This window comes from Somniosus microcephalus, chromosome 2, assembly GCF_052327205.1.
Source record: "Somniosus microcephalus isolate GS21.2 chromosome 2, FLI_Smic_1.0, whole genome shotgun sequence".
Taxonomy (NCBI): domain Eukaryota; kingdom Metazoa; phylum Chordata; class Chondrichthyes; order Squaliformes; family Somniosidae; genus Somniosus; species Somniosus microcephalus.
The window spans coordinates 154077320-154098974 of NC_140988.1; the positions used below are offsets into that span (position 1 = coordinate 154077320).

At 44.8% G+C, this 21655-nt stretch overlaps 1 protein-coding gene across 1 annotated transcript in view; it reads right to left on the reverse strand.

Moving 5' to 3' along the window:
• Nucleotides 1–21655, reverse strand: part of LOC147123030 (transmembrane protein 144-like) — a 131942-nt gene that overhangs the window by 81153 nt on the left and 29134 nt on the right. The window contains exons 3-4 of the mRNA XM_085963837.1: nt 18858–18938; nt 797–893 (exon numbers count right to left, since the gene is read on the reverse strand). Of these exons, the coding sequence (XP_085819963.1) occupies nt 797–893; nt 18858–18938 (178 nt within the window). The remainder of the gene's footprint in view (nt 1–796; nt 894–18857; nt 18939–21655) is intronic.

The following is a 21655-nucleotide window of genomic DNA, read 5'->3' on the forward strand; positions in this document are numbered from 1 at the left end:
AATCAGGAAGCACTTTTTCACACAAAGGGTACTGGAAACCTGGAACACTCTCTGCCCAAAGGCTGTAGATGCTGAGTCAATTGAAATTTTCAAAACTGAGATTGATAGATCTTTGTTAGGTAAAGGTATCAAGGAATACGGATCAAAGGTGTGTAAATGGAGTTGAGGTACAGCTCATCCATGGTCTAATTGAATTGCGAAACAGGCTTGAGGGGCTAAATAGCCTACTCCTGCTCCTATGTTCCCATGATCAGGAATTCCCTACGCCAGGAGATCCCAGTTGTCTGGCTCATTTGGAATCCAGTATATCTCTGGAGGCCAGTACACCGAGTGAGTTGAGGTGCACCGACCTCCAGATGGGCAAATGGATTGGGTCCAACCCAGCAAAGCAGACCCTAAGGAAATGGGGCCTTTAAAAAAAATGTCATATTGGTCCCCATATACATGGGGCCAGGAGGATAATGGCTGGGGGGGTGGGGTGTGCTGGGCAAATCTTCCCCTCCTCCACCCCGCCATAATGGAGGGTGGGCATCAGAATTTCCAGCCACTTGGAGCAGGTGAGCACCAGAGATGTGGCCTTTAGTAATGCCTGGCCCCTCCTGCTTCATACAAACTGAATGCGCACTCACTGACCTGGGATCAGCGCTGGAGGGCACCAACTGGCCATTTTCCTGGTCTAACTGCCAGTATTGCTTCCTGAGGAAATTCAAGGCCTATATATTTTAAAAGTTGTTTATTTAGTACACAAAATTCACTTAACCTGCTGCTAAGATATACTTTTGTCCATTTTCCAAACCTGTAAGGCTTCCATTTCCTTGTCCTGTATTAAGGGGGATTTTTCTTCTGACGTCGGTTCTTTACTCTCAGTTTTCACAAAAATAAGAATCCCAGCACTGAAATGAGTTAGAATAACTGGAATGAAACCTGTAATTAAGCTCCTGGAAAGATTTTGGCTTGGATTTTGCGGTAGGAATAATGGCGACGCTATCAGCACTCACCATTATTAAGGAGTAAATTGGGCAGCAACTTCCCGTGACCGCATATGCGCAGTTAAGCGCAGAAATCGGGAAGTTGCTGTCCAAGTTGCCCTGCTCCTCCAGAATCTTAGCTATACCGATATCTCGCTGAGCGACTCGGTACTCAAATACATGAAATGCCTGAAGTTGCAGTACTAACCCACTAAACGCGCCAGAAAAAGTTAGGGTTTGTCCATTCAAGAGTACAGGAAACTTTCTGGTATCCGGCACGGACGGGACCGACGTGCTGCCGGTTCATCAACAATTCCTGAAAACCGAACGCTATAGTAAAAGATACGGAGCTCAGAGCTCCGTATAAAGCAACAAACCCTGTGCAACAGCTTCAAAACAATCGGCACAAGTTGCAAGCATCTCTGTAGCTTAGCAACAGCTTCAGCTACACCCTTGTACAGCAACAAATGGAGTAAAAAAAGTAACTAAAAGTAAAAAAAGTTACCTGAACCGACTCCTGAATTTTGCCGGTGGATAGAGCGTTCCGGTTATTTAGGGGCCGGTTAATCGAAAGTTTCCTGTATGTGAATTTTTAACAGCGTGATAAGTCTTAATTACTGCCAAACAACCTCACTGGTGCTGAAAATTAACTTTTACAAGTGTGAAGTCTCATTCCTTCAGATTTTAATTATTGTTGGGCATTTTTAAAAATTTCAAAAATTAAATAAAATGTATTTTTTTACTTTTACTTTCTGTCTCTTTAATCTCTCTCTTTTAATCCCATCTTTCTTTTCCCCTCTTTATAACACTTTCTGTATATGATTTGGCATTAAAATAAATATTCTAGCTTACACTTCCTGGTTCAGGCTCTGCGTGCCTCAGTAAGGATTCTTCAATCTGATTGGTTAAGAAGATACACAGTTGCTTGTCCTGTCCACACAGGTCATAGATCCCCTGTAGAGGGCGCTGCACCAAAATGGATTTCTAGTCACCACAGGTTCCAGCGCAAAAGCCCAGAGAATGTCTTTGGGCAAGTGTAAGTGTAATGAACGGCTGGCACCATTCGTTCGCCATTGACCGCAAAATCCAGGCCTTTATCATTCATTAGTAGTAGCAATCATACAGTTTTGGTTCCAAATATGTCCTATTTTGATATGTGTCACTCTTAAAACTAACTATATCATCATACATTTAAATAAGTTTGCAAGCCGTTCGCTCTTGTTTGCCTACACAACAGTTACTGCAGCTCACAGTAATGCTTTGTGACCTGCTTTGAAACTTTTCTAAGAGATGTAATAAAGGCACCAATTAAATACAAGTCATTTTTTTACTATCATGAGTAACATTTTCCTAATATTGACAGCTCTGGTGTTTTTTATCTTTACTTTAGGAGTATTTGGAGAGAAGGTCTCCTTGAGTGGATATATTTTTATCTCCTTTTTTTCATTTTTCCTATATTACAACAGTGACTGTACTTCAAACTACTTCATTGGCACGTTGGGACATCCTGAGGTCATGAAAGGCGCTATATAAATGCAAGCCTTTCTTTCACCAGCAAACATGGTGGGTAAATCCAGGAGGTGTCAGCCCTTCACCTCCGCTCCTCTCCTTCGCACCCACCCCACTGGGAGGACATTTATTTTAAATGAATAGAAACTTACAAATTCATTAACACTGCATGTGCAGACATATATGAAAAATTATGGACAGAAAAAGGCCTGTCCCACACAATTGTGACACCTTACGTTAGTGAAAAGTCTTGGAAAATCAATGAACTGTGGCACCCAGCAGGATGGCCCATGTACATGGCTGTCAGTCCTCAACCAGCGACTTATCTTTATGCGACAAGACAAAGGCTCAGGTAGGGTGGCCCTGAAACTCTGGCACACACCTTCTAATGGCCAACTCCAGGATGGCAATAACACAAGATCTGGGATAGGTTGCCTGCCCACACACTCAGCTAAGACATGTTGCATGGTACGGTGGAGGGAAAAAAAACAAATTTTAAATGGAAAAGAATTTTAAGAGGAAAAGAAAAACTAGCAACACAGGATAATAATCAACTCCTATTTACCAAAAATATTGATCATAACAAAGATATGATTATATCAAGTGTAACATAACATGGAAACCTGGGAAAGAACAGCTGATCACAGGTACAGCAGACTGGTACATTCTGATGCACGGTGTTTGAAAAAAATTGATCAGCGAGAGGGCAAGGACACTCAATCTTCAGATTTCTGCACCACAAGCCTGAAAATTATTAACGTAGGCAGAGGTTGTGCTAAGCTAACAGAATGTACAAAGCCCAATACCTAGGAAGTTATTTTTTTCTCAAACAAATTTATAGTTTGCAGTTCTTAGTTGAATAAACTAATGCACTAATTAGTAAAATAAAAACACATGGGATTAAACGGACAGTGGCAGAATAGATTCTCAATCGGCTAAGGGACAGAAAGCAGAGGGTAGTGGTGAATGATTGCTTTTCAGACTGCAGGGAAGTATGCAATAGTGTTCCTCAGGATAATAACAACGGCTCTTTTTCCAAGTGGCAGGCAGTGACTAGTGCGGTACCGCAGGGATCGGTCCTAGGACCCCAGCTATTCACAATATATATAAATGATCTAGACGAGGGAACTAGATGTAATATCTCCAAGTTTGCAGATGACACAAAGCTGGGTGGGCGTGTGTGCTGTGAGGAGGATGCCGAGAAACTCCAGTATGATTTGGACAGGTTGGGTGATTGGGCAGAAGCATGGCAGATGTAGTATAATGTGGGTAAATGTGAGGTTATCCACTTTGGTGGCAAAAACAGGAAGGCAGATTATTATCTGAACAGCAATAGATTGGGAGAAGGGGAAGTGCAACGAGTACTGGGTGTCCTTGTGCACCAGTCGCTGAAGGTAAGCATGCAGTTGCAGCAGGCGGTTAAGAAGGCAAATGGTATGTTAGCCTTCGTAGCGAGAGGGTTCGAGTACAAGAACAAGGATGTCTTGCTGCAGTTGTACAGGGCCTTGGTGAGACCACACCTTGAGCATTGTGTGCAGTTTTGGTCGCCTTATCTGAGGAAGGATGTTCTTGCCATGGAGGGAGTGCAGTGAAGATTCACCAGACTGATACCTGGGATGGCAGGAATGACGTATGAGGAGAGATTGGGTCGATTGGGCTTATACTCGCTGGAGTTTAGAAGAATGAGAGAGGATCTCATTGAAACTTATAAAATTCTAACAGGACTGGACAGACTGGATGCAGGATGGGTGTTCCCGATGGCCAGGGAGTCCAGAACCAGGGGTCACAGTCTAAGGATAAGGGGTAAGCCATTTAGGACAGAGATGAGGAGGAATTTCTTCAACCAGAGAGTGGTGAACCTGTGGAATTCCCTACCACAAAAGGCAGTTGAGGCCAATTCATTAAATATATTCAAGAAGGAGTTGGATATATTTCTTCAGGCTAAAGGGATCAAGGGATATGGGGAGAAGGCAGGGACAGGGTACTGATTTTGGATGATCAGCCATGATCTCATTGAATGGTGGAGCAGGCTCGAGGGGCCGAATGGCCTACTCCTGCTCCTGTCTTCTATGTTTCTATAAGAGGATAGTAACAGACTTCAGAAGGACATAGACAGAGTGGTGAAATGGGCAGACACATGGCAGATGTGAAATGATACATTTTGGTAGGAAGAATGAGGAGAGACAATATGAATTAAATGGTACAATTTTGAAGGGGTGCAGGAACAGAGACCTGGGGGTGTATGTACTGATGTGCCTCAATTAATCCGAGACTCGACGTTAATGGAGCAAAGCAAGGCTTTTATTAACTCAGAAAGTAATACACATTGGAGAAGTGTCTCTCATCCAGAGATCTGCCGTACTGCTGTGAGACACGCTGGGGCTTGCTTAAGTAGGGGCCAGGTATGGGCGGAGCCCTACACACAATACAATACAGGTAAGGAAATGAAACTGAAACTAAACTAAACACAGGGAATACAGTGCCTGATGAATGGCATATTTCATCACATGTACACAGATCTTTGAAGATGGCAGGATAAGTTGCGAAGGCTGTTTAAAATGCAAATGGGATCATTGGCTTTATTAAACCGGGAATAGAGTACACAAGCAAGGAGGTTGTGCTGAACCTTTATAAAACACTGGTTAGGCCTCAGCTGGAGTATTGTGTTCAATTCTGGGCACCGCACTTTAGGAAGGATGTCAAGGCCTTGGAGAGGATACAGAAGAGATTTACTAGAATACCAGGGATGAGGGACTTCAGTTATGTGGATAGACTGGAGAAGCTGGGTTGTTCTCCTTAGAGCAGAGAAGGTTAAGAGGAGATTTGATAGAGGTGTTCAAAATCATGAATGGTTTTGATAGAGTAGAGAGAAACTGTTTCCAGTGGCAGGAGGTTGGTAACCAGAGGGCACAGATTTAAGGTGATTGGCAAAAGAACCAGAGGGAACATAACTGAAGTACCTTCAAAGATCTGTGTACATACTTCCCCAGGTCTCTGTTCCTGCACCCCCTTTAAAATAGTACCATTTAGTTTATATTGCCTCTCCTCATTCTTCCTGCATAAATGAATCACTTCACACTTCTCTGTGTTAAATTTCATCTGCCACGTGTCTGCCCATTTCACCAGTCTGTCTATATCCTCCTGAAGTATCTTACTATCCTCCTCATTGTTTACTACATTTCCGAGTTTCATGTCATCTGCAAACTATGCAATATATGAAATTATGCCCTGTATACCCAAGTCCAGGTCATTAACATATATCAAAAAGAGCAGTGATCCTAATATCAACCCCTGGGGAACACCACTGTATACTTCCCTCCAGTCTGAAAAACAACCGTTCACCATTAATCTCTTTACTGTCTCTTAGCCAATTTTGTATCCATGCTGCCACTGTCCCTTTAATCCCATGGGTTTTAATTTTGCTAACAAGTCTATTATGTGGTACTTTGTCAAACACCTTTTGAAAGTCCCTCTACACAACATCAATCGCACTACCCTCATCAACCCTTTCATTACTTCATCAAAGAACTCAATCAAGTTAGTCAAATACGATTTGCCTTTAACAAATCTGTGCTGACTTACATTTATTAACCCAGACATTCCTAAATGCCGATTCATTTTGTCCCGGATTGTTGTCTCTAAAAGTTTCCCCACCGCCGATGTCAGGCTGACTGGCCTGTAGTTGCCGGGTTTATCCCTCTCTCTCTTTTTAAACAGGGGTATAACATTTGCAATCCTCCAATCCTCTGGCACCATCCCCATATCCAAGGAGGATTGGAAGATTGTGGCCTGAGTTTCCGCAATTTCCACCCTTACTTCTCTCAGTGACCTAGGATGCATCCCATCCGGACCGGGTGACTTTTCTACTTTAAGTAACTCCTCTTTATAGACATAGACATAGAAGATAGGAGCAGGAGTAGGCCATTCGGCCCTTCGAGCCTGCTCCACCATTCAACGAGATCATGGCTGATCATCCAAACCCTAGCACCCGGTCCCTACACCGACAGCCATCCCACCCAAGCCCTATCCCCATAACCCCGTAACCCCACGTATTTAATCCCCCCTAACACTAAGGGCCAATTTTTATCATGGCCAATCAACCTAACCCGCACATCTTTGGACTGTGGGAGGAAACCAGAGCACCCGGAGGAAACCTGGGAGAAAACTGTGGGAGAAAAATTTATCTATTTTTATCCTATCCAATATTGTTACTGCTTCCTCTTTTACTGCTACATTGGCAGCATCCTCTTCTCTCGGGAAGACAGATGCAAAGTACTCATTTAGTATCTCAGCCATGACCTCTGCCTCCACAAGAAGATTGCCATTCTGGTCCCTAATTGGCCCCACCCTTCCTTTGACCACTACTATTTATGTGTTTATAAAAGACTATTGGTTTCCCTTTTATGTTATCTGCTAATCTATTCTCATATTCCCTCTTTGCCCCTCTTATTCCCTTTTTTAGCTCTCCTCTGCACTTTCTATATTCAGCTTGGTTCTCTACTGCATTATGAAACTTACAATTGTCACAAGCCTCCTTTTTCTGTCTCATTTTAAACTCTATCGCGGAGAAATTCATTATAGCCCAGGAATGGGCGGTAACTTTAGAAAAGTTTGAGATATAGCGCCAGGAGCTAATGAATCACACTGCATGCAAAATTAAGTCTCATCGCTCAAAGAAAGGATTGGAGCGCTAAATCAAGCGCTAATGGCCTAGCTCAGTGGCGCTACACTCAAAGTGCTAACCAATATCAGATGCAGTCTAATCATAAGTCATCATTGCCACAGACTCTTTCCAGTTCTTAAAGGGGAGGTTAATTGATGCTGCAGAACCTCATTCTCAGCATTGCTGGTTGTGAACCTGTGTCAGGCGGTTAAGAAGGCAAATGGTATGTTGGCCTTTGTAGCAAGAGGGTTCGAGTACAGGAACAAGGATGTCTTGCTACAGTTGTACAGGGCCTTGGTGAGACCGCACCTTGAGTATTGTGTGCAGTTTTGGTCACCTTACCTGAGGAAGGACGTTCTTGCCATGGAGGGAGTGCAGCGACGATTCACCAGGTTGATACCTGGGATGGCAGGAATGACGTATGAGGAGAGATTGTGTCGATTGGGCTTATACTCACTGGAGTTTAGAAGATTGAGAGGGGATCTCATCGAAACCTATAAAATTCTGTCAGGCCTGGACAGACTAGATGCAGGAAGGATGTTTCTGATGGCCGGGGAGTCCAGAACCAGGGGTCATAGTCTAAGGATAAGGGGTAAGCCATTTAGGACTGAAATGAGGAGGAATTTCTTCACCCAGAGAGTGGTGAACCTGTGGAATTCTCTGCCACAGAGGGCGGTGGAGGCCAGTTCATTAAATATATTCAAGAAAGAGTTGGATATGTTTCTTGAGGCTGAAGGGATCAGGGGATATGGGGAAAAGGCAGGGACAGGGTACTGAATTTGGATGATCAGCCATGATCACATTGAATGGCGGAGCAGGCTCGAAGGGCCAAATGGCCTACTCCTGCTCCTATCTTCTATGTTTCTATGTCAGCAAGCAGGAGCAGGCCAAGCCCAGGGAGCTGAACAACTCAAGCAGGTGTCATGATGGCAGATCCACACCTCAGGGAGAGAGCCCGCAGATTTTCGGACGAAGCATTGGAGGAGTTGGTGTCTGCTGTGGAGAGATGGAGGGCGGTGCTCTACCGGACAAGTGGCAGGAGGCTCCCGCCGCAAATCTTCCGTGCCATGTGGAGGGAGGTTACCCAGCATGTCTCGGGCAGCATTGTGGTCCCCAGAATCCACACACAGTGCAGGAAGAAATATAATGACCTCACTCGGGTGGTCAGGGTGAGCCAATGCCTCACAAATGCTACGTACCACCGTCTGAACCACAGTCTGTACACACTGGCCAAAGCACCACACCCCCAATGCTCACCCACCAACAATCTCTACCTACCAACACTCACACCCACATCTCACACCTTGCACACAATGACAGCTATTCAACTATGGCAGGCACAAAAACCAAACACATTGCTCCACACTCACACACACACTTTCCTTTCTCTTGCAGGCCAAGTTGGCTCACAACAGGAGGGAGCAGAAGCACACATGTGGGGAACAAGCCAACACCCAACCACTGTCTGCGCTGGAAAATAGAGTGCTCGAGATTATTGGGCGCCAAGTGATGGGCGCATGGCCACCGGAGTCGTTGACCCCCTTGGGGACAACAACAGTATGTTCATCCCTACTCCTTCTCACATCCCACCTCCCCCTCAGCCCACAAGCCTTTCGCACTTTCCAGCTAATCATGCTGTGTGCATGCACTTCTCCCTCCCTGCCCCCCTCCCCTCACCTTAACCTGACTCTTGTGCCTTTATGTTTTCAGATAATGAGCAAGCACCTGAGCAGCCTGTCCCTGAGGGCACCATTGAGAGTGAGGCAGAAGAAGAGAAGGTGGAAGTACATACCACGTCACTGTATGTCTCACGAGCTCAGATACTGGTGCTACGCATTCTTTAGAGGCTAGTATATTAGCGGGATCTGCACAGGGTGATGCACAAGGAACAAGCAGCTGCAGCAAAACCAGGGGGAATGGGTAGCTCGGGGGCCAGCTCCCCAGAGAGCAAGTTCGCACTGCTGTACAGGACTCACATGAGGACCTCGATGGGGAGGCCTTTAGAAGAAGGGTGATGGGCATGCACACGGAGATGATAGGTGCAATGGCAAGGGTGCCCAAGAGCCTGTCAGCAATGGTAAGGAGCGTGGAGGAGTCCGCCGCCAACATTGCACAAATCTCTGCGCACACCATGGAGCCCATCATTTCCAGTCTGGAAAGGATGGTCGACTCAAAGAGAGACCGCAGTGACCCAGACCTGATGCCGCGTGTGATTGGCGATCTGGCAGCTTCCATTGCAGCACAGGCGGAAGCAGTGCAACATCTTAGTGCTGTAATGCAGTCTATGGTTGGTGCCATTCCATCTCAGACTGCTCTCATGCAGTTTCAGCTTGATGCCACACAAGATCTGACTGCTGCCATCGTGGCTGGATCTACCACCGTCGACCGGGGCTTTCACGGTGTCGCAGCAGGCCAGCAATCTGTGCTGCAACAGATTGCTAGGGATGCTGAGGTGCTGCCCTAGGGGAATGGCAGTGGGTCAGTGGAGCAGGAACCTGCTGTCCTCGCTCAGGATGACAGCATTTTTGCTCCCACCGCAGGCATTCCGCCATTGCCCTTGTCGCTGCCTGTCATCCAGCCAGCCCAGACTGCTGCTGCCCATCCTGAGGTGGTGCAGACTACAGCCAGGCCTTCCTGGCCTGGAGCTGGTCGAGGATGTCCTGTAAGGGCATCTGAAGTCTCCCGCTCGGACACTCAACAGCCTTCCACCAGCCCTGCTGCAGCCACTGGGCCAACACTTCGTAGGAGCACTAGAGCAGGCAAAGGCACAGTAACGAGAGGCATTAAGGGATTCCACAAGGGTGAATATTTAATATTGTTGTTGTGAATATGTGTTCATTCATTATTGATACATTTATGAATTCAGTTTGGATTATTTTGTGTTGTGTCTCATTACAGCTTTGCGCTGTGAAATGGCCTGCGACAGCGATGGAATGATGGGGATGTGGTGAGCAACGGGAATCTGGGGTTTAATTTATTGGAACCGCAGTCGGTTGGGGCGGTCACCGGTCACCCTTCCAGAAGGCCGATTGAGTACCTGCCTCCTCCATCACTCCTGTTCCTCCTCCTCCTCGTCTTCTTCTTCCTCCTCGTCCTCCTCCTCTCCCTCTTCCTCCTCCTGAGGTGGGCCCACAATCCCTGGTGGCAAGGGTTGTGCCCTTATGATGGCCTAATTGTGCAGCATGCAGCAGACGACGATGAAATGGGACACCCGCTCAGCCGAGGACTGGAGGGCTCCTCCCAAACTGTCAAGGCAGCAGAACCATTGCTTGAGCACCCCGATGATCTGCTCGATGATGTTCCTGGTGGCAGCATGTCTTTCATTATATGAGTGCTGGGCAGGAGTGTTGGGGTTGCGGAGTGGATTCATGAGCCAGGTGGAGAGCGGATAGCGATTGTCTCCGACCAGCCAGCAGCGAGCTTGACATGGTGGCTGGAAGAGTGCTGGCACACCGGTCTGGCACAGGATGAAGGCATCGTGGCTACTGCTAGGATAGCGGGCATTCACATTGAGAATTTGCTGTCTATGGTCGCACACCAACTGCACATTAAGTGAGTGGAAGCCTTTGCAGTTACGGAAGATGTCAGGATTGTTATGCGATGCCCACAAAGCCACGTGGGTGCAGTCAATGGCGCCCTGTACCATGGAGAATCCCGCTATCCTGGCACAGCCATGTGCACATGTGTCCTGCTTCTCTCTGGTGATGGGAAAGGAAAGGTAGTCCCTTCTCCTACTGTAGAGAGTCTCTGTGACCTGCCAGATGCAGCGATGGATGGCGAACTGTGAGATGTTAGCTATGTCTCCTGTTGCAGTCTGGAAGGATCCGCTGGTGAAGAAATTGACCTTGACTGCCACTGAGAGAGCTGTTGTTGCCCTGATCTGAGGCTCGAGGTCTGGTTGCAGGAGATGGCAGAGTCCTGTGCTGCCTCCGCCGTAGATCCTGGAGGGCGAGGTCGACTGCCAGTACAGCCGCCATTAATGTAACAAAGTGCAGCACTTTGATATTTTGTGAGAATAAATGTAACTAATTTTCAGTAGCCACAACACTCCAGAGACTAATCAACCTTTAAATGACTGAATTAAACTGTTGCACAATGTCAAACTGACAAGGAAGCAGTGAAACAGCACTAACCTGAGAGCTGCGACTCATTACTCAAGATCCCTTTAAGTAGTGCCCCTGGTCCCAGCTACCAACTGCTTCATGCCTCCACCCCCTCTCACTGTCGGGACGAGGTGCTAAGGCAGTGGGCGACAATGAATTTTGCAGATCAGACGTCCAGTGAGCGTTGCACCCCGTTAGCGCCCCCGCCAGACGCTAACTGGAGGCACTAAGGTAATGAATTTCTCCCCTTATATCTTTAGTCATCCAGGAAGCTCTAGCTTTGAATGCCCTTTCCTTCTCCCCACATAGGAATGTGTTTACTCTGTACCCAAACCATTTCCTCTTTGAAGGCCTCCCATTGTTCAATTACGGTTTTGCCTACTATTTTTTGATTGCAATCCACCTGGGCTAGATTTCTTTTCAATTCACTAAAGTTAGCCCTCTTCCAGTTAAGTATTTTTATGCTTGATTGTACCTTGACCTTTTCCATAACTATTCCAAACCTGATAATATTATGATCACTGTTCCCCAAATGCTCTCCCACTGAAACATGCTCCACTTGCCCCACTTCATTCCCCAGAACTAGATCCAGCACTGCTTCCTTCCTCATTGGGCTGGAAACACACTGATCAAGAAAGTCCTCTTGTACACATTTCAGGAATTCCTCCCCTTCTTTGCCCATTACACTGTTACTATCCCAGTCTATATTAGGATAATTGAAGTCCCACATTATCATTACGCTGTAATTCTTCCATCTAACTGTAATTTGCCTGCAAATTTGCTCCTCTATCTCCTTCCCACTATTTGGTGGCCTATAGTAGACACCCAGTAGTGTAATAGCTCCTCTGTTTTTCCTTAATTCTAACCAAATAGGCTGTGTCATTGGCCCTTCAATTACATCATCCCTCTCCAGTGCTATAATAATTTACTTGATCAGTGCTGCCATCCCCTCCTTTTTTTCCTTCCCTATCTTTCCTGAATACCTTGTAGCCAGGAATATTAAGTTCCCAATCCTCCCCTACAAAGCCTACAATTCAGAGCAGCTGAAGGCAGTTAATTAGGGAAACTAGATTAAGCTGGTTTTCCTGCAGCTGGGCTCAGGAACTCTCTCTTGTTTCAGGGCCTATAAAACAGGCTTTGAAGTGCGATTTTGCCCTGAGTGCGGTTTCAACAGAGTGCTGCGGGTTGGGTGAGTCGGAGTTAGGTGAGGAGTGGAAGGAGGAGCTCCCTTGCTTCGCCTTTGTTTTTCCTAACTTTTTGCCCTGTAGGAAGAGGCCGGTGTCGGGAGCAGCAGGAGAGTAGTGAGTATTTAAACTCACTTTCGCGGGCTTTCTCTCAAAGGCCGGTCAATCTCGCAGACCAGCGGTGGCATTCCAGAGTCACGTCACGATTCAAAAAGTGACACGGGCAAGAGGAAGCAGCTGATTGGGTGAGTATGGCAGGTGAGTATTTATACTACTCTATAGTTTGACAGTTAATAGTTTATAAAGTTTAGAAGGTCTTAATTTTTGTGGTTATAGTTTCTAAGGTCTCTGTTATGTTTCGGGGTGTGCTAGTAACCAAGGGCCCTTGAGTATACCATTTAATTGTAGTGTAATTGGTGGTAATGATTTGATTTAATTTAAATTAATTGAAGGGTAAGTCGTGACAGCACAGCTCGGCCCCATGGCATGCTCCTCCTGCACTATGTGGGAAATCAGGGACACTTCCTGTGTCCCTGACGGCCATGTGTGCGGGAAGTGTATCCAGCTGCAGCTACTGGCAGACCTCATTGTGGCACTGGAGCTGCGAATGGATACATACTGGAGCATTTGCGATGCTGAGGACGTCGTGGATATCATGTTTAATCAGTTGGTCACACCGCAGGTAAAGGCTGCACAGGCAGGAAGGGAATAGGTGACCACCAGGCAGAGTAGTAGATGCAGGCAGGTAGTGCAGTGGTCCCCTGTGGCCATCCCCTTCTCAAACAGATATACCAATTTGGATATTGTTGAGGGAGATGGCTTATCGGGGGAAGGCAGCAGCAGCCAACTTCCTGGCACCGTGGGTGGTTCTGCTGCACAGGACGGGAGGGAAAAGAGCGGGAGAGCTATAGTGATAGGGGATTCTATTGTAAGGGGAATAGATAGGTGTTTCTGCGGCTGCAAATGAGACTCCAGGATGGTATGTTGCCTCCCTGGTGCAAGGGTCAAGGGTGTCTCGGAGCGGCTGCAGGGCATTCTGGAGGGAGAGGGTGAACAGCCAGTTGTTGTGCTGCATATAGGTACCAACGATATAGGTAAAAAAACAGGATGAGGTCCTAAAAGCTGAATATAGGGAGTTAGGAGGTAAATTAAAAAATAGGACCTTAAAGGTAGTAATCTCAAGATTGCTACCAGTGCCACGTGCTAGTCAGAGTAGAAATAGAAGGATATTTCAGATGAATACATGGCTAGAGGAATGGTGCAAGGGAGAGAGATTCCTGGGACATTGGAACTGGTTCTGGGGGAGGGTGGGACCAGTACAAACTGGACGGTTTGCATCTGGGCAGGACCGGGACCGATATCCTAGGGGGAGTGTTTGCTAGTTCTGTTGGGGAGGGTATAAACTAAAATGGCAGGGGTTTGGGAACCTGTGCAGGGAGACAGAGGAAAGGGAAGCAAGGATAGAAGCAAAAGACAGGAAGGAGAAAAGCAAAAGTGGCAGTCAGAGAAATCAAGGGTTTAAGTAACACATGGCCACAGTAAATAATAATTCTAAAAGGTCTGAGTGTTAAAAAACAAGCCTGCAGGCTTTGTGTCTTAATGCGAGGAGCATTCGTAATAAGGTGGATGAATTAGCTGTGCAAATAGATGTAAACGGATATGATATAATTGGGATTACGGAGACATGGCTCCAGGGTGACCAAGGCTGGGAATTCAACATCCAGGGGTATTCAATATTCAGGAAAGACAGGCAAAAAGGAAAAAGAGGTGGGGTAGCATTGCTGGTTAAAGAGGAGATTAACACAATAGTAAGGAAGGATATTGGCTCTAATGATGTGGAATCTGTATGGGTAGAGCTGAGAAATACCAAAGGGCAGAAAACATTAGTGGGAGTTGTATACAGACCCCCAAACAGTAATGCTGATGTTGGGGATGGCATTAAACGGGAAATTAAGAGACACGTGCAATAAGGGTGTGGTAAACCACTGTTTGTATTCCACTGTGTACATGCCTGGACATGCCTCGGCTGACTCCTCCCACAAGTCCTAGTATAAAGGTGACTGCTCCCCAGCCCCTTTGTATTCTGGACCGGTCGACCACTCGAGGCAGACCTTCATTCCTTTGTTAATAAAAGCCTTTAGTTACTCTCCTAACTCTCAGTCTTTTATGAGTAATTGATAGTGCATCAAAGGGCACAGCAATTATCATGGGTGACTTTAATCTACTTATAGATTGGGCTAACCAAATTAGTAACAATACTGTGGAGGAGGAATTCCTGGAGTGTATACAGGATGGTTTCCTGGACCAATATGTTGAGGAACCAACTAGAGATCAGGCCATCTTTGACTGGGTATTATGTAATGAGAAAGGATTAATTAGCAATCTTGTTGTGCGAGACCCCTTGGGGTGGAGCGATCATAATATGATAGAATTCTTCATTAAGATGGAGAGTGAAGTAGTTGACTCAGAGACTAGGGTCCTGAATTTAAATAGAGGAAACTATGATGGTATGAGGCGCGAGTTGGCTAGGATGGATTGGGGAACGTTACTTAAGGGGTTGACAGTGGATAGGCAATGGCAAACATTTAAAGATCGCATGGATGAACTACAAAATTTGTTCATCCCTGTTGGCATAAAAATAAAACAAAAAAGGTGACTCAACCATGGCTAACAAGGGAAATTAGGGATAGCAAAGATCCAAGGAGAGGACATATAAACTGGCCAGAAAAAGCAGCAAACCTGAGGATTGGGAGCAGTTTAGGATTCAGCAAAGGAGGACAAAGGGATTAATTAAGAGGGGGAAAATAGAGTATGAGAGTAAGCTTGCAGGGAATATAAAAACTGACTAAAAGCTTCTATAGATATGTGAAGTCAAGCATAGGTCCCTTGCAGTCAGAATCAGGGGAATTTATAATGGGGAACAAAGAAATGGCTGACCAATTAAATACATACTTTGGTTCTGTCTTCACGAAGGAGGACACAAATAACCTCCCAGATATGTCGGGGAACATAGGGTCTACTGAGAGGGAGGAACTGAATAAAATCAGTATTTGTCGGGAAATGGTATTAGGGAAATTGATGGGATTGAAGGCTGATAAATCCCCAGGGCCTGATAATCTACATCCTAGGGTACTTAAGGAAGTGGCCCTAGAAATAGTAGATGCATTGCTGGTCATCTTCCAAAATTCGATAGACTCTGGAACAGTTCCCATGGATTGGAGGGTAGCTAATGTAACCCCACTATTCAAAAAAGGTGGTAGAGAGAAAATGGGGAATTATAGATTGGTAAGCCTGACATCGGTAGTGGGGAAAATGCTAGAGTAGATTATAAAAGATGTAATGGCAGAGCACTTGGAAAACAGTGACAGGATCGGACAAAGTCAACATGGATTTACAAAAGGTAAATCATGCTTGACTAGTCTACTGGAATTTTGAGGATGTAACTGGTAGAATAAATAAGGGAGAACCAGTGGATGTGGTGTATTTGGACTTTCAGAAGGCTTTTGATAAGGTCCCGCATAAGAGATTAGCGTGTAAAGTTAAAGCACATGGGATTGGGGGTAAGGTACTGACTTGGATAGAAAACTGGTTGGCAGACAGGAAGCAAAGAGTTGGAATAAACGGGTCTTTTTCCGAGTGGAATGCAATGACTAGTGGGATACCACAGGGATCGGTGCTAGGACCCCAGCTATTCACAATATATATTAATGATCTAGACGAGGGAACTAGATGTAATATCTCCAAGTTTGCAGATGCAACAAAGCTGGGTGGGCGTGTGTGCTGTGAGGAGGATGCAGAGAAACTCCAGTATGATTTGGACAGGTTGGATGATTTGGCAGATGCATAGCAGATGCAGTATAATGTGGATAAATGCGAGGTTATCAACTTTGGTGACAAAAACAGGAAGGCAGATTATTATCTGAACAGCAATAGATTGGGAGAAGGGGAAGTGCAATGAGACTTGGGTGTCCTTGTGCACCAGTCGCTGAAGGTAAGCATGCAGGTGCAGCAGGCGGTTAAGAAGGCAAATGGTATGTTGGCCTTCATAGCAAGAGGATTCAAGTACAGGAGCAAGGATGTCTTGCTGCAGTTGTACAGGGCCTTGGTATAACTGCCCCTTGAGTATTGTGTGCAGTTTTGGTCGCCTTATGAGGAAGGATGTTCTTGCCATGGAGGGAGTGCTGCGAAGATTCACCAGACTGATACCTGGGATGGCAGGAATGACGTATGAGGAGAGATTGGCTCGATTTGGCTTATATTCGCTGGAGTGTAGAAGAATGAGAGAGGATCTCATTGAAACTTATAAACTTCTAACAGGCCTGGACAGACTAGATGCAGGAAGGATGTTCCTGATGGCGGGGGAGTCCAGAACCAGGGGTCACAGTCTAAAGATAAGGGGTAAGCCATTTAGGACTGAGATGAGGAGGAATTTCTTCACTCAGAGAGTGGTGAACCTGTGGAATTCTCTACCACAAAAGGGGGTTGAGGCCAATGCATTAAATATATTCAAGAAGGAGTTAGATATATTTCTTTAAGGCTTAAGGGATCAAGGGATATGGGAGAAAGCAGTGACAGGGTACTGAATTTGGATGATCAGCCATGATCTCATTAAATGGCGGAGCAGGCTCTAGGGGCCAAATGGCCTACTCCTGCTCCTATCTTCTATGTTTCTATAAGCCAGGTCTCTGTTAGTGCTTGTGTGCCTGCAGCTCACCAACTTTATTTATCACGCTTCGTGCATTTATGTACATGCACTCCAAAACCATCTTAGACTTCTTTGCATTTGCCCCCTGTAACATTTGCATACTGAATTATCATTGGCCCACAGGCATCTGTAAGGAATACCTATTATATTCACATGTGATCATATGCTGAGTTGTCATTGGCCTGCAGGCATCTGTAAGGACTGCTATTGTTTTGGAGGACCCAGGGTCCTGACTCCATCTTGTCCACACGGTGCTATATGAAAGTTTACAGACCTGATGCTTCATAAAAGAATTTAAACTGTAATACTCCGTTGTCCTGCAATTTATTATTTTTGTACAAAGTGTGCAAAACAAGACACCCCCTATCTTATCCCTGCTATTTCTGAACTAATCTTTACTCTAGAGCTATTTGCCTCTTCCAGTCTTCTGTGCACCTTGTTTCTCCTCTCTAATGTTTCATCCTGGTGCCCACCCCCCTTCCAAAATAGTTTAAACCCTCCTGCACAGTACTAGTTAACCTTCCTGTGAGGACATTGGTCCCAGCTCTGTTGAGGTGCAAACCATCCACCTTGAACAGGTCCCTTCTGCCCCAGAAATGGTCCCAATGTCCCAGGAATCTGAAGCCCTTCTTCCTGTACCATTTCTCCAGCCACCACATTAACCTGTTTGATCCCCTATACTCACTAGTGCGTGGCACTGGGAGTAATCCAGAGATTACTTCCTTTGAGGCCCTGTTTTTTAACTTCCTCCCTAGTTCTGGAAACTCTGACTGCAGGACATCAACCCTTTGCCTTCCTATGTCATTGGTTCCCACATGGAAAAATGTTCTGCCCCCTCTTAGTGATGTCCTTTACCCTGGCACCAGGGAGGCCACAGACCAAGCGTGACTGACGTTGGCGGTTGCAGAAACGCACGTCTGTCTCCCTGACGATAGAATCCCCTATAACCACTGCATTTCCACACTTTGCTGTGCCCCCCCATGCAGTTATTTACCCCACAGTGTTATGGATGTGTGCTCTGGACTGCACTCCCCCGAGGTTTTGTCACCCTCACTGCTATTCAGCGCTGAAAACCGATTTGAGAGTACCCCACTCCTGGAGGATTCCTGCACTGCGCCTGCCTCTTCCTACCCTGCCAGATGGCCACCCACTTACTATCCGCCTGAACTCTCTGTAGCTGCGGGATGACCACCTCCTGGAGCATGCGCTCCAGGAAATTCTCAGTCTCCCATATGCTCTGCAATGAAACTCAGAAACCCTGAGCTGAAGTTCAAGCAACTGGAGGCACTTCCTGCACTCATGATTATCCAAGACACATGAAGCGTTCTGGAGTTCCCACATGGCACAGGAACTGCAGGCAATGGGTCTCAGCTGTCCCAACATTTTGCTTAAAAAAAATCCCATTAGATCTAATTAATTACCCTGATTATTTATGTATTTACTGTTCCCCCTTGGTTTTAATTACTTAATACCTCCTTTCCCCTCTGCACGGAATTCCCACTTTTTAAAGTAAAGTTTTAAACTAAGAAAAGTATGTTAAATTTCAGCTTGATAAAAACACACCTGTACTACTTAGTACTCTTACCAAATTCCCATTGCCACTCTGTTTACAAGCCACTCTGTTAAACAGAGACTCCCACCTCTGTGTACACAGCTGTGTGTATAGCCGATATCCCTCTAATGCAGAATACAGTTCTGTACATCTCTGAACCTGCGAGTTATTACCTTAAAGCTGCCATTGCTGTTCCAATGTAGTTTAGGATGGGACTTGGAACTTTCTGTATGTCCAATCCAAACCAGCCAAACCTGAAGAAAGACCATTTAGACATCTGATCGCATTAAACAGGTGGTATCCTCTTTTGTATCACTGAATTATAATATAATGGAGATAATATCTATTTAAAGAAAAGCAACTAGCATCATCAAGTACAAGTAAATATTTAAAAAAACGTTAGTACAATTACTTTTTGCTTAAGCGCCACCAACATTGAGTAACATAGAAACATAGAAGATAGGTGCAGGAGTAGGCCATTCGGCCCCTCGAGCCTGCTCCGCCATTCAATGCGATCATGGCTGATCATCCAAGTTCAGTACCCGGTCCCTGCTTTCTCCCCATACCCCTTGATCCCTTTAGCCTTAAGAAATATATCCAACTCCTTCTTGAATATATTTAATGTATTGGCCTCTACTGCCTTCTGTGGTAGAATTTAATAAACTTCCCTGAAATAGCCTTCAGGATGTATTAACCAAAAAAAAATATTGAATTTTATATACAGTCTTCCTATCATTGCAGGATTGTTGTCAGACTGTGGTAATCAAGTAAAGAGTGTAAGGTCTTTAGATTGATAAATGCCATTTATTACCCCATTAATATTACAGCACTGCCTCTGAAAGAAGCTGTGAAATATTGAGGCATTGTACATGTCTTCTTAAGCACATAACACCATCTTGTGGGATGATTTCACTGAAGGAGGCAGCCTAGAAGCTACAGAATGAGCTAAACAAAATACATGAGTGGGCTGAACAACGGTGGATGATATTTAATGAAGTCAAGTGTAAAGTAATACACATACAAAGGAAAATTGGCAACATACATACTTCATGAATAGTGCTAAAGTAGCTAAGGATGACATTGAAAGAGACTTCAGAGTTTTAGTAACTCAATGGTCAACATGTTTAACTGATGCAATCAATAAAGCCAATAAAATGTTGAACTACACAGCCAAATAGTAAGAGTACAAGACAGAGGAAATTATATGCAAACTGTTCAGTGCTTTTGGATCGGCCCTTGAAAATTGGTTCCAATTCCGGTCATTGAGAAACAAGGGAGAAATTCAAGCACTGGATCAATGCAGAGAAGAGCTATGAGGTTGATTCCCTACTGTCAAGGTCTGAGCTATGAGGAAAGATGGGAGAAACTGAAGCTTTTCAGCTTGGAAAGGAGGTATCTGAGAGGTGAACTTTGAGTTATACAAAATGGTAATTAGTATGGAAAGATTAATCTGGAATACTACTTTAAATTAAACCGTGGAAGTAAGACAAAGGGACACAGGTTCAGACTATAAAAAGTTAACTTTATACCTAATATCAGGAGGTTCTTCATGCAGAGAGTGATCAAGATTTGAAATGTACTTCGGGCAAATGTGAATATACAACACTCTATTCCTTCATCAAAGTGATTAATATATATGATGTAAAACTGAGGCCCCAGTACAGATCCCTGGGAACACCATGTCACATCTTACCAATATGAAAACATTCCATTTATCCTGACACTCTGTCTTCTACTTCCCAACTAATTACCAATCCATGTCACAAGGTGACTTTCAATCCCATATACTTTCATTTTTGCTAATAAACTCTTGTACAGAACCTTATCAAATGCCTTCTGGAAGTCTATGTAGACAACATCCATAGACACTATGGATCCTATCCACCATGCTAATGAACTGCCCAAGCATTTCAACTCAATTAGTCAAACATGACCTACCTTTCACAAATCCATGCTGGCTCTCTTTGATCAGCTCATACTTGTCCAAGTGCTTAGTCACTTGGTCTCTGATGACATATTCCAGTAACTTCCCCACAATTGATATTAAACTGATGGGTCTGCAGTTTCTCCCTTCATCCCTTCTTAAATAATTTGCAGTTTTACAATTCAAAGGCACAATTCCTTAATCTAGAGAGCTTTGAAAAAATATGACTAACACATCTTCAATTTCCTCACCTATTTCTTTTAACACTCTGGGGTGGAAACCATCAGGCCCTGGAAATGCATCCATCTTAAGTCCCATTATTTTCTCCATTACCTTTTTTTACTTATATTAAATCCACTAAGTTCCTCCCTTTGACCTATATTTAAATTCCCTTGTGCCGCTGGTATTTTATCCTCTTCATCCACTGTGAACACGGATACAAAGTATTCCATTTACAAGCCTGCCATTTCCTTATTGTCCATTATAGTCTTGCCAGCATCTGATTTTAAGGGCCCCACATTCTCCTTTACCACTCTCTTTCTTTTAATTTATTTATAAAAACATTTACTGTCAGATTTGATATCCCTTGCAAGTTTTCTTTGCATATTCCTTTTTGCCCCTCTTATTATGTTCTCTATCTTTTTGTTGCTTTTTATAGCTCTCCCAGTCTGCTGGATTTCCACTTTTCCTTGCATTTGTATAAGCCTTGATACTATCTTATCTCATTTGTTGACCATGGTCCTTTAATTACACAAGAGAGGTATTTGCCTTTTAGGAGTACATACCAGTTTTGCTCATACCAAATACTTCTTTGAATACTTCCCACTATTTTTCTGTAGGTTTATCCATTAACAGTTCAGCCCAGATTACTGCGGTCAATTTATTTCTCATCCCTTCGAAGTTTGCCTTACTTAAATTTCAAACCTTGATTTGTGACTCTCCACCCTCCCTCTCAAACCTAATATCAATTCGATCATATTATGGTCGCTATTCACAAGATGCCCCTTTCGTCAGATTGTTAGCTAATTCTGGTTCGTTACTCATCAT